General features: G+C 49.1%; 1 protein-coding gene across 1 annotated transcript in view; it reads right to left on the bottom strand.

Moving 5' to 3' along the window:
- Positions 1 to 224: 224 nt before the first annotated feature.
- Positions 225 to 13286, bottom strand: part of LHX2 (LIM homeobox 2) — an 18981-nt gene continuing 5919 nt past the window's right edge. Inside the window, exons 5-6 of the mRNA XM_005881527.2 lie at positions 10110 to 10315; positions 225 to 940 (exon numbers count right to left, since the gene is read on the bottom strand). Coding sequence (XP_005881589.1) covers positions 653 to 940; positions 10110 to 10315 — 494 coding nt within the window. The 3' untranslated portion in view covers positions 225 to 652. The remainder of the gene's footprint in view (positions 941 to 10109; positions 10316 to 13286) is intronic.

Below are 13286 nucleotides of genomic sequence, written 5' to 3' on the forward strand. Positions count from 1 at the left end.
CTCTTAAGTCGTGTGAATTTCACACCCCACTAAACAGGAGCGGCACCAACTAGTTTCAATAAGTGGTTTTATTACTGGTTAGATTTTACAAATTCTGATATTCGAACAGACTTCCACCTTAAAATTCTAAAACAACAAAGCGACCGTTTGGAGGGGGTTTGATTTTTCCTTTTTTTTTTTTCCTTTTTTCTTTTTAGGACTATTCAAAGTAACAAACTTTTTTTTTCTTTTTTTACATTTTTGCTCTGGTCATAAATATACAGAGAGAAAAAGAGGGAGAGAAAAATGAACAAGTCGTCCGAAGTATGGAGATAAAACAGTATTCCTAAGGCACGTGGCAGTCTTTGAAAATACAGAAGCTCTAGCCAACTTAAATTATTTGTTGTTCTTCCTCGCTCAGTCCACAAAACTGTACAGTGACACAAATGTTGTGTTGCAGATAGATCTTCCAAGTAATTCCTCGGTCCACACCGCTGCGTTAGCCGGACGCACAATCATTGTCTTCCTCTGTTTCCAGGCGAGATCCTAAAATGTGGTTAGTTAGTTGCTCAAAGCCTCTATTTTAAAATACACTTGGAATTCAACTAAAGATAATTTCTTTTTTAAAGAAATTGTGGGGCAAAGGTGGGGGGGGGCGATGGGGCGCGAGTCATTAGAAAAGGTTGGTAAGAGTCGTTTGTGAGGGGCTGTGAGGCTCGTGGCCCTCCAGGTTGCCAGGCACAGAAGTTAAGACGGACGTCACAGTTGGCAGGGTGGGGCTCGTCAAGTCTGTGAGGGTGGTGGGCGTGCTGGAGGGGCTGAGCGAGGCGTTGGAGAGCTCCGAGGCTGGCCCTGAGGGCGTCCCTGTCTGCAGCGCCGCCTCTGTGGACTTGTCCACGCCCGTGTTTTCCTGCCGTAAGAGGTTGCGCCTGAACTTGGCCCTGGCGTTCTGAAACCAGACCTGTGTGGGGGGAGAGGGAAGGGCTGGTTAGGGGAAGGCGGCCAGGCAGGAGAGGAGAGCAGAGCATTCCCCGGACTGGACTGCCTAACTCAGAGACCCTAATCACTAATCGGTGTTTTTTTTTTTGGAGGGGAGAATAAAAAGTCGGGCTGGTAATATTCTGTTCTTAATAAAATAAAAATTTCCTTTTCTCTCATTGGCTATTACTGAGTTTCCCTTTCTCTTAGAAGGTTCCAGAGCTGAGCCACTCTCTCCAATATGGTAGCCACTAGCCACATATGGTTATTGAGCATATGACATCAGACTAGTCCAAATGTGACTAGTCTGTAGATGAAAATATACAAACTGTCAAAGATATCTAAAAATATCTAATAATAATTTTTATACTGGTTACATGTTGAAATGATAATATTTTGGATATGCTGGGATCAATGAAATATATTCTTAAAGTTAATGTTACCAGTTTTTTTTTAATGTGGCTACTAGAAATTTTTAAATGTAAAATTACATATGTGGTCATGTTGTATTTCTTTTAGACAGTGCTGTTCTGGAAGATTCGGTCAAACCAAATCTTGATCGTTCCTCACAACGGTTGAGAGATTTGGTTTTTTTTTCAGCAGTCACCTTTAAGCACACAATAGATCCCACGAGTTCTTGTTGGCACAATGTTTACCATGTTTCAGGATCACTAAGTCTGGGAAATACTAGAATGGTGTAAAGAGCACAGGAATCAATCAACAAAGAGTTACTAAGAGGAAGAAAAGGACACCAGTCCACTCCCCACCACCATTAGCTGGAGAAGCCACCGCTTCCCTGGACCCTGGGTTTCAGGTCTCCGGGCAGAGTGGGCAAGAGGGGAGCCGCCCGCCGAGAGGAAAGCAAGGCCAGGGAGGCCGTGGCCCGTAGGTTCCCATCCCCAACCTGCCACGTCCCAGGCCCATTCATGAGGGAGGAGGGGTGGGTTGCACAGTTGGAACCAAGCTTGGTATGAAAAGAATACCAAAGGGACAGAATAAGGGCTTACTTTCACTTTTTCCTGGTTGCAGACACATGCCCCCATCCACACACATACCTTTGTACAGGAGCCTGTACGCAGGCATGAAGACCAAGCATTAAATTCATCTACACAGGCCCCCCGCCCTCACCCCAAATATGCCCCCCAGTCTAACTGCACAGAGATCTGGCTGTAACCAGGGGTCCTCAAAGGCCTAGGAAATCTACGCCGTTGTGGGGGTGGGGATAGGCTTGGGGGGCTGTGTCTCCAAAGAAAGAAGCCCAAAAGGCAGGGCCCCCTCACTTCCCTTTGCGTGAGGAAATCACCCGCCAGAAGCCTCCCCATAAAACACAGGGCCTTGGGGGATTCTGCAGATTCTCGGGTGTCCAGTTGCGAATTGCCAGATGTGCCTGCATCTGCCTGTCTTCCCAGTGTCTCAGACGGGTGGGAAGGGCCGACGCCTGGCCCCACCCTCCCCTGGGGACCACCCCAGCTACAGGAGCCTGTGGCTTCACACCCGCCTTTTTGGTGGCCTAATACAATTTGGGCTCAATTAAAAAGCACAGCCGCCGGAATCCTGGAGTGAGGAGGGAGACACGGGCCCTGTGAAGTCAGGAAACAAAGCTCTCTCCCCAGCACACTGGGTCTTCCCAGGAAGAAAGCACATTTTCCCTGGCCTTTCGCCCAGAACAAGCCCATCACCTCTTGGAGGCTTGCAAATAAGTCCAGGGCTTCTAAACCACCTCCACATGCTCTCCTCGCGGTGGGGAGGTCCTTCCCTGCCCGGCCTCCAGACATCTGCAGGGCGAGACTCCGCTGCTGGCTGGTCCGGGGAATGGCTGATGGAGAAAGCCCCAGCGGCCCTCAGAGGGAGGAGGTGACTTCCCCAGTCTTGTGGCAGGCAGGTGAGGAAGGCTGGAGTCTTGGTGCCAACTTTTGCCACTGTCCTGGCCTGTGTGTCTGTCTGTCCAAGCAGCAGCTGGAACGAGGAGCCCTGGGGGTGGCAAGTGGCTCGGGGGTCCGGGGGTCCGGGGGTCCAGGGCTCCAAGCCCTCGGGAAGGGCTGGAACTGGCTGTTTAGCTGTGGGCTGTTTGCTGTTTCTCTGCTGTTGCCCTAACAGTGGTTGTAAACAATGACACCATCGTCCACAGTGCCTCCTCGGCCTGCGTACTGGATCAGAGGCACTGGGAATCCGCTGGGTGATAATCAACAACTCAGCCGAAAGGGAGCTGCTGTGGGGATTGTGTTGGGTTTGCTTTTCACCTTAAGCGGGGCTTCGCCAGAATTCTTTCCCAGATATTTCAAAAAGTCCCCTCCTGGGTGGCTGTTGGGACAGGGACCCTGTCTGAGTCATCTTCACGTCATGGCACAGGGACTGGCAAAGCTTAAGAATCAGTAATATGCATTGGTTAACAGTAATAACAACACAACATTTATGGGTCTCTTACTATGTGCCAGGCATCACGCCTCCATCTAACATGTACAGTCACAGGTGATCTCCATGATAAGCCAGGTAGGGAACACTACTATCATTATTCCCTTTCATAGATTTAAAGCCAGTGAGGCTCAGAGAGGTGAAGTCACTTGCCCAAGGTCACACAGAGGCCAACTGAGATTGGAATCCAGGAAACCAGGACTCTCTGCCATAAAAAATCCATGCTCTCCTTACCTCCTCTTCCTGAGTCAGCAAGCGAATGAATGAATGAATGAATGAATGAAGAAAGCAACTGTGGTGCAGTGGAAAGAGAGCTGGATGTAGCTTCTAGTTCTGGTTCTGCTACTGACCAGCCAAGTGACCTTGGGTGAGTCCCTTACCTTTGGCCTACCTCAGTTTCCCCACCTGTACAACCAGAGGGTTAGACCACACCACATGATCGCTACGGCCTCTTGGGGTTCTAACAGGCTGGGATTCCAGGGCAGCTGCAACAAGGAGGGAGATGGTCCGCCCTACCACCCATTTCCTGAAACCGACAGTCCTCTCTCTTCATTTGTGGGGAATGCCCAGCCTGGTGCACAGGGCACCCGCAGTAAGTCCTGAGTGGATGAGGAAGCCCACACTGCTATGTGCCCCCTCCTCCGGCACCAACTGTCCCTGCAGGCTGTGTTTTGCCTCACAAATCCCTTTCCCCAGGGTTCTTTCCTCAATGAGACAGGAGGGACAGTGAGAAACCTACTTTGCCCCGAGAATCCCCTCCTGGGTCTCTGAGAAAACCAGAAAAAATGGTAAAAGCTTCACACCCAAAGACGTCCACTGTGGCATTTTTTTTTAATAGCATCAAACTAATGGCTGCATCCCAAGGGTCCCACCAGATGGGCAAGTGGAAGTCATGACGCAGCCACTCCACCCAGTGGAAGAGGAAATGTCTTATGACAAATGTCACGTGAGAAAAAAAGAATTAAAAAATTATGTATTGAAGCTTCACAACAAAAATAATAATGATGAGTACTAGTCACTTACTAAGTGCCAGGCATTGTCTAAGCAAAGTTCTAAGCACTTTACACATATTAAACTCATAATAATAACGCCTTATAAGGTAGGTACTAATATTATTGCCAGATGAGGAAACTGAGGCAGAGCCCAACCAAAGAGGTGGGGCTGAGATGTGATTTTGGGCAGGCTGGGCTCATGGCCTTAGCCCAGCCGTGGGCAAACTACGGCCCGCGGGCCGGATCCGGCCCGTTTGAAATGAATAAAACTAAAAAAAAAAAAAAGACCGTACCCTTTTATGTAATGATGTTTACTTTGAATTTATATTAGTTCACACAAACACTCCATCCATGCTTTTGTTCCGGCCCTCCGGTCCAGTTTAAGAACCCATTGTGGCCCTCGAGTCAAAAAGTTTGCCCACCCCTGCCTTAGCCACTACTTCACCTCTAATCTGCACACCTGATTACTGGTTTTCCATGCTCTTATATGGGTAATTTTTTCCTATTTTTCTAATCTGTCTATATGGTGGTTCTATTATTTTATAAAATTTTAAAAAGGCTTTAAGGAAACAAAAATAATAAGCACTAGGCTGGATATCATGAACCCTTGGTTCCAGCCAGGACTACAACTTCTTTGCTGTGGGGCTTTAGATGAGTCACTCTACCTCTCTGAGCTTTGGTTTCCACTCTTCTAAAATGAGAGTTTCAAGCCAAGTTACCTATGAAATTCCATCCAGCTTCAACCATGTGTGACTAGATTGGACGCTCCCCATAGCCCTGTCCAAATGACAGGCAAAACAATGCTCACTCTCCTCATTTTACAGGTGGGGAAGCTGAGGCCAAAGGAATGAATTGACTGGCCCTAGTGTAAACCTCACCTCCTCAGGGAGACCATTCCTGACGACCTCCTTTACCGAGTCAGGTCCCTGCATTATACGCTCTCATTGCAGCCCTGTGTTTTTCTTCCCATGAACTTCTTCTATTTCATTTCAGTCAAGAGTTAAACAATTTGGAAAATGTTAGATTAGACCAAGTTGAGTCTCTCCAAGATGTCTCAGTGCCTGTATTAATGCTAATGTGCTCTGATCTCCAACACAGAGACACAGTTAACCTTTAGCATTCTCCAAACTTATTTGGTCCCCAAAATCATTTAAAAATATTTTTATTATTAGATATACCACATGTAGAGAAAAATATAGAGATTAATCTTATCACCATTTTAATGATTTCTATACCTTGGTGCACCTCTGTCTGCCCTCTGGAGTGTGTGCTCACTCTCCGGGTCACTGCTGACTCCCGGCGCCTCCCGCCTACCCAGCACATGGCAGAAGGCCAGTGTATTTGTTGAATAAGCAAGTGAACAGGGGAAAGCTAGCGTTCTCACCTCGAGTTCTCACACAGATTAATGATGACTAACTCCTCATCCCAAAGATGTTTTTAAACTGTTGGTGGTTAAAATGTATTTTCTTTCAAAGGCACACCAGGAACACCTAAGGAGACCTTCACCCATCCAAATCGATCACTCACCATCATGTGGCCCTCCCCCGGGAGGGAGGGGACTCAGAGAGGGATCAATGTGCTGAGGAATGGTCTCCAAGCATTTGCAAAGCTTAATTTCTTAATGGACCTCTGTCGAAGGGGCCATTCTGTCTCCCAATCACCTTGCCCACTGATGGAAAGTCAGTATTATTGTTGTCATGCTGCTAAAGATCACAAACTTAAGCACTTTTTATGCACTTATGGCTTCCTTTTTATGCACAGGATTCCCGCTTTCCTACCAAGAGGTGGTATCTACGGCCCACTCCTTCCCTCTCCCTCATCTAGCCCGCCGCATTCTGCGGCTAGATCCAGGTGCGGGGATCACAATCCTTGCACTGTGCTACATGGGAAAGAGCTAGGGAATCAGACCCTGGCTTCATCACTGACTAGCTGTGAGACTCTGGGCCAGGGTCCTAGCCTCTCTGAACTTCATTTCCTCATCTGCAAAATGAAGATAATTAAATTTTTTTTAATGTACGCAAAAGAGGTTGGTAGCCTGAAACCTGATATGCCAATGTATATGAAATTATGTGCATTTGAGTCCCTAATATACATCCTATAAATGACACTTTATCTCATTTACTCCTTGCAACCTCCTAGTGAAGTACAATTATTACCTCCATTTTAAGCTGAGGCCACTAAGGCCACAGAGGTTAAGTCACTTGCTCAGAATCACTCAGAGTAAATGGAAGAGCTGAGCCTAGACCTCACATCAGCTGACTCTAAATTTCTGCAGAGATAGTGCAGCCCAGGACTACCACGTTGGTTATGCTTATACATTACAGATGCAATAATAGGCTGGAAACACACACACACACACACACACCCCTACATCGCCCACCTTTGGGAACACAGCTTCAACCTCAACCTGTCCCTGCCATGCACTCTCTGAAGGGTTGAGGTGGACCACAACCTGCAGGGGGTACCCAAGACCTAGTACCATCCAGCTGGTGTAGTCAAGTGATGAGGAACCATTTCAGAGGCATCTACTTTATACCAGCAGGCACCATGCTGGAGCCCTCCCACTCACCGTCTCAATCCTCAGGTGCCCATTATTATCCCCTCCATTTCACAGATAAGGCTCAGGGAGGAGAAGTTCAAGCACCCAAATAATACTGCTGGTAAGTCAGAAAGGATCTGAACCAAAGGCGCACCATCAGCTGCCTCACCCAAATCTGTTCTCATCCCATCTCCACTAGCTGGCTCATCCGCAGTCAGGCCACCTGGGAGAGAGTTCCACCCTGCCAATACCTGGCTCCTGCAACCTCAAGCACGTCACTCCTTCTCACTAGGCCTTAAGCTTCTCATCTATAAAATGGGCAGGAAAATATTAAGGTAAGATAGATGAGTGGCTGGAAAGATAATGCTTTGCAAACGACTGCATCATCATCAACAGTTGTGCTGTTAGAGGATTTGGGGCAAGTGGAAATCATTTGGGCCTCAATGTTCTCATCTGAACAGTGGGGGAGGAGGGGATCATAATGCCTGACAGTAAGGACTCAATAGGCAAATGTGTTTCACAGGCCTTTCAACGTTCCTGACACACAATAGAGCACATAAACATGTATTGATTAGTAGACACACAATAACTATTAGCATTTTTTCCCCTCAGCTAGTTCTGAGTCCCCATAGTAGAGGTGGCATGCAGATGTGAGGGGGGGGGGCCTGGCTCAGGATTTGAGGGGAAGAGGGGATAGGGCAAGCATTCACCCAGGTCCCTCAGGTGAACCATTCCTCCCACATAGGAGAGGTGGTCCCTCCCCTGGTCTCCCACAGAACAACCCCCACAACTAATCACATTTTGATAAACTGAACGTGGGTCTGTCTCTACACCTCATGGGTGATTTTCTTCAGGAGCAGGGCTGTGGTTCATTCACCTCTGTATCCCCAGGGCTTGGTGCTAATAGACATTTGGTCAGATGAAAGAATGAGAGATAACTATGCTGAAAATCCAATTTGCTCCTAAATCACATAACCAAGCTTCCTGCCTCACCGAGGCCAGCAGAGACTGGTTCCTGCTGGTTCCAAACTCAGACTCAGCTATGGGCACTGGCTCTATTTCATGTAATCTAGGTAACAGAGAGGCATGTGCGAAAGCTACGGCTCAGAGAGGGTAACTAATTTGTCCAAGACACACAGCCAGTGAGTGGAGGAGCAGAACCAACCCAGGTATTCTAAGTCCCTGCTCCTTTCCCAGCCTGCTCCCAGGGGTTGACTCACAAAGCAGCCATCTAAATAGGGTTGAGGAACAAAGTATCCTACTGGCCAGAGAAAAGGCGGAGGCCTCCGACCCTCAGTCCAAACTCGTCCAGGCTGAGAAACGGGAAGAGGCGCCAAGGAAGGTCCCTTGATCTAACCCCAAGAAGGTCAAGTCCAAGGGAAACAGAAGGGAGGAGTCGGTCCGGGTCTCGGACTGGTGCAGCAACATCCTGCCTGTCTTAAGCCCTGACCATTGAGACCCTCAGGCAAACGGACTCAAATGGAAAGGGCAAGGCATGCCAGAAAAGCCCAGGGGTGGGGGTGGCAGCAGGCGGGCCCAGAGAGGCGCATCAGCACCCCATTGGCCAGCCGTCGCCCCATCCCTAGTCACAGAGCCACAGAGACAAAGCTGCCCCAGACTCCAGGCTCCCCAGAGAACTGCGGATCCTCACCCACGACCAGTCTCATCTCCAAACTGCTGCCATCACCCCCAAAAGGCTTTATTTTTCCTTTTTCCCTCCTGACAAATTCGAAGGAAAACTTAGGGCGGCTGCGCAGCCCTCCTTGTTCATCACCAGCACCCTCATTCCCTCGGTGTCACCTCCCCCTGCCTCACCCCTCAATCCCTGACAACCTGGGGCTAGAGGATAGATCAGATTGGCCTGGACTCTAATCCCAGCACCTCCCCTCCCCGTGAGAGACAGGATCACTTCCTCTGTCAATTTTCATATCCCAAAATGTGCATTGCCCTCTTTACAAGCACACATTCTGAGGAATACATTGGTTAGGCTTGCTATAAAGGGGGACATGCTCCCACCTTATTGTGTGAGTGGGGACACTGAAATCCGGCAACCAGAACAATCCTTCATACTGTTAGTAGCAGTCGGTTGGTTAACCCAGTTAACGTTATTCTTAGCCACTATCCACTGGGCAGTTAGGGGTCAGCCACTGTGGTAGACATCATCTCAATAGCTCTTCCAATAAGCCTGCAGCGTAGATCATTTTGTGTGCCGGTTTCACATATGAGGAAACTGAGGCTGCTCGGGAATTCAGTGACTCGCCCAGTAAGTAAGAGGAGGAGCTGAAGCGTTAAGACGTGGTGTCACCACTCTATGAGTCACACAGGAGCCTGGAACTTCCAAACTGGAGTTTTTTAACATCTCTGGGATGATGGACAGACAGACCCTTTGAAAATCTGGTGAAGGCTCTGGATCCTCTCTATCAAGAAAGCACCCTCATATTATAGAATTGTACACCTGAAACCTATATAATTTTATTAGCCAATGTCACCCCAATAAATTCAATAGAAAAGAAAAGGAAGCACCCTCATAGGCAAGTGCCATTCCACGGAGTTTCAGAGGTGCCCATGGACTTCCTCCAGCTCCCCGTGGGCAGACCCGGGAGAGGCCCCCTGGCCTGCCCAGGGCATCTGCCCACACGCACCTTCCTCACCAAGCCTTGCTTCTGGGAGAGTCTTAAAAACAACAAAGAGACAGAAGAAAAATCTAGAGACACTGAAAGAGAGAAACTAGAGAGAGCAAGAGAGGAGCAAGAGGCAGAAGGAATTAACAGCTAGTAGTAGTTGCCTTGGATGGGCCTCCTGGGATGGGGGGTGGGGTGGGGCTCTGGATTTATCTGAAATGTTTGAGCCCTCTACAATATAAACATATATGAGTGTCACTTGAGTAATAAATAGCAAATATCAACTGTTTACAAGAAAAGAGACTGAGTGTGGAGACAAAGAGGACAGAGGGATACACACACATAAAAAAAAATTGAGAGACAAAAATTGAAGGAGAGAAAAGATGTAAAGTTAGAAAAAAAAAGATTGAAATACGAATAGAGACAGACTGAAGCTGAAGAGATGGAGAAAGAGAACGGGGGAAGGTAAACAAAACAGAAAGGCAGGCTTAGGGAGAAGGTCCTCCCAAGGCCCATAGCCCCTGTGTGGTTCTGCCCCAGGTCTTGGCAGCGGCAGGTGCCCCACCCCCACCCCAGGCCCCAGCTGACCTGGAGGACCCGCTTGGTGAGGCCGGTCTTTTGGGCGAGCTGCTTCAAGTCCTTGGCGTCGGGGTTGTGGTTAATGGCAAAGTAAGACTTCATGGTCCGAAGCTGGTGGTGCTTGAAGGAGGTGCGCATTCGCTTCGTCTTCTGGCTGCTTGGGTACGGCTGGTCCCGGTCCAGGTGCTCCGCATCGTTCTCGTTGCAGCTTAGCGCTAAGGAGGGCACGCAGAGGCGGCAGGTGAACCTCCTGACTCGCTCCTCCCACACACTGCCTAGTTCACACCCGCTCAGCCCGCCCGACACCAAATGTTTCCAGCCTCGGGACCACACTGAGCTAGAGATCTTATCCCCATTTCATAGATTTATAGGGGTATTTGAGGCTGGGGAGAGTGACCTGCCCAGGGTCACTCAGCTAGGAAATGCTGATTCAAAACCAGCTCTAGGAGAATCCAAACCCCACATGGAGCCACCATGTTGCAGTAATAATAATAATATGAATAATAACAACTACTATTATAACCTGTTGGTGACTTATTCAACTCCAGAACTCCAGAGGATGTGCTAAAGGGCTTCATAGGCACATTTTCATCGAATCCTCAAAACCCTGTGAGCCAGGCAGTATTTTCGCCTTTTTTACTGACATTAAAACTGAGGTTCAGAAGGGAAAGTCACTTGATGAAGACCCAGCATCAAAGAGACTCGGGAGCCCAGGGTCTTCTTGTTCCCCCCCTGCACTTCCTAAGGAGGGGACTGTCTCGGGTCTCCCCCAGCAGTGTCTGGGGCAGGTACCTGGAAGTTGCTAACTGACATCTCTCCACCTGCTTTCATTTGGCCCTTATCAAAAGTACTGTACGGACTCCTGGGCTGCGGGCACTGGGCTGCAGGTCAGATACTGTATCTTGTAGTTTAATCCTCACCGCTGCCCTGCGAGGCAGTTGCTGCCAGTTTTACAAGTGGGGTAATGAGGCAGGGAAGTTAAGTGATCTTTGGAAATCTCATAGAGTGGCAGAGTCCTAACTGGAAAGGGAAGGAAGTTGGAGGAAGAAATTAATATGTATTCGACACCTAGGGTACGCCTTTGGCTTTATAAACACCACGGACCTTCACTACTGCTCAATGGGTGGCTATTGCTATTCTCCCCATTTTACAGATGAGAAAACTAATGCTAAGGGACACGGAGCCACGTGTACCACTGGTAACGGCTGAGCCCGGATTCACCACTGTAGTCCTTGCCTTTTCTCTGCACTACAGCACAAAGGCAGGCAAAGATGAAGCATGACTCTTTGGGGAGCCCTTCCCCATCCAGAAGGGGCCCAGCTGGGGCCTGGCTCCCAATGCCTGGAAGGCACTGGGGGTAAGGGACAGGGTGGAAACCTCAAGCCTCAGGAAGTTGCTTGGCAACCTGGCGGCTGATTGAGACAAGCAGGATCCTCTCCAAGATCCCCTCCTCACATCCGGAGTTATTACACACATAAGGTCTTACTTTGGGGGAAGCTTCATAGATTCAGTCCCCTGAAAGTGGACAACTGGGAATATATCTTGTGCCCCATCACATGCCCACAATAGAGCTACCAGATTTAACAAACATTGTGCCCAGTTAAATTTGAATTTCAGATAAACAATGAACAATTTTTTAGTATAAGTGTGTTTCAAATATTGCATGGGACATAGCTATACTAAAAATTCAAATACTACATGACACACACTTACACTAAAAAAAGTATTTGTTGTTTATTTAAAATTCAAATATTACATGGGATACACTTAGACTAACTATTTATTTGTTGTTTACCCCAAATTCAAATTTAACCGGGCGTCCTGCATTTTATCTGACCACACAAAATGACCTCAGAAGTACTCCGGCTCTCCTGGTGAGTTACTCCTCCCTCTGCCCAAGTGAGAGTAGCCTCTTGCAGAAAAAATTTGCAAAATTCAGGTCTTGTTCCTAACCGTAGGGGTCCCTTCCCACAGGCACCCAGGCACCCAAATCCCCCATCCGGACTGCACTCCCACTAACAGTGCCCAGAGTGAAGAACATGAGTCCAAGGATTTAAAGAGGATCAGAAAATGACTCCAAACGGGATCCATGGAAACTGCCCTGCCCCCTCTTGGGGGCCAGCGACCCTCTTCTTGCCCCAGTCCCCAGCTCCTGAGGGGGGTAAGGGGGGAGAGCAGGCCTTCCCACAGGGGATCTCTGGGCCTATCCCTCCGCCCAGCTCCTGCCTGGGCCTTGCTGCTGTTAATGAGTTCCGTGGGGACCCTGGCGCCCCATGCACCCAAGGGACGTGCCCCGAGAGTGGCCTACATCAGGGTGTGTGTTGGGGGCGGGGGTGTGTGGGAGGGAGAAAGGGCAGAGAAAGGAGAGAAAGACATAGGGGTAGAAAGACTGAGAGAATGAAGAGCGAGAAAAGCAGAGGGCGTAGGAAGAGAAAGATGGACAGAGCCAGGAAAGAAAGAGAGACAGAGGAAAGGAAAGCAGTGGAGACTGGAGAACCAGAGACCGCTACAAAGACAGAAAGAAATTAGGAGAGACACAGAGAGAGCCTGAGGGGACAGTGAGGCCCGGAAACAGGGGGGAATGTGTGGAGGGTCCGGGCGACTGAACTGAATCCCGGGTTCAAGGAGATCAGGGAGGCCTGTTCTGAAGCTGTTACCGGCTGGGAGTGCAAAAAGGGAAAAGGAGGGAAGGGGGAAAGGGAGCCGCCGAGGCCGGCCAGCAGCTGGGGCACAGGGCTGTGCTGGGGAAACGAGGCCGCGGGGGAAGTGGCAGCTAAGCCCAGCTTTGGCGGGTGCCCCAGACCCCCTCACTCCCGCCCCCAGTGCCCGGGGCAAGTCCAGATTCCCCAGGATCGGATGGGGAGGAGCAAGGGGCCGCGGGGAGGGGGAGGACCTGGCTTTCTCTCTTCTTTTTTATTTTTTTTTCCTCTCAATTAGGCCGATTCAATGGAGCTAAAGAGCTCGTAAAATCATGAATAATTTACTCGTGATCTGTTATTAACCCATCGGGTTTCGAGCTCTTGTCGCTGGGGCTGAACCTGTAATCAAATCTGACTTCGCCTCATTTTACTAAAGACGAGATTGTAGGTTCAATTGTCTAAATAATGGATTGGAATCAAATCAGTAATTACGCCGCCAGGCGCACACACATACACAAAGCCGGGCAGGGGGAGGCCCGGCGTCCGG

The sequence above is a fragment of the Myotis brandtii genome, unplaced genomic scaffold (genome assembly GCF_000412655.1).
Source record: "Myotis brandtii unplaced genomic scaffold, ASM41265v1 scaffold68, whole genome shotgun sequence".
Taxonomy (NCBI): domain Eukaryota; kingdom Metazoa; phylum Chordata; class Mammalia; order Chiroptera; family Vespertilionidae; genus Myotis; species Myotis brandtii.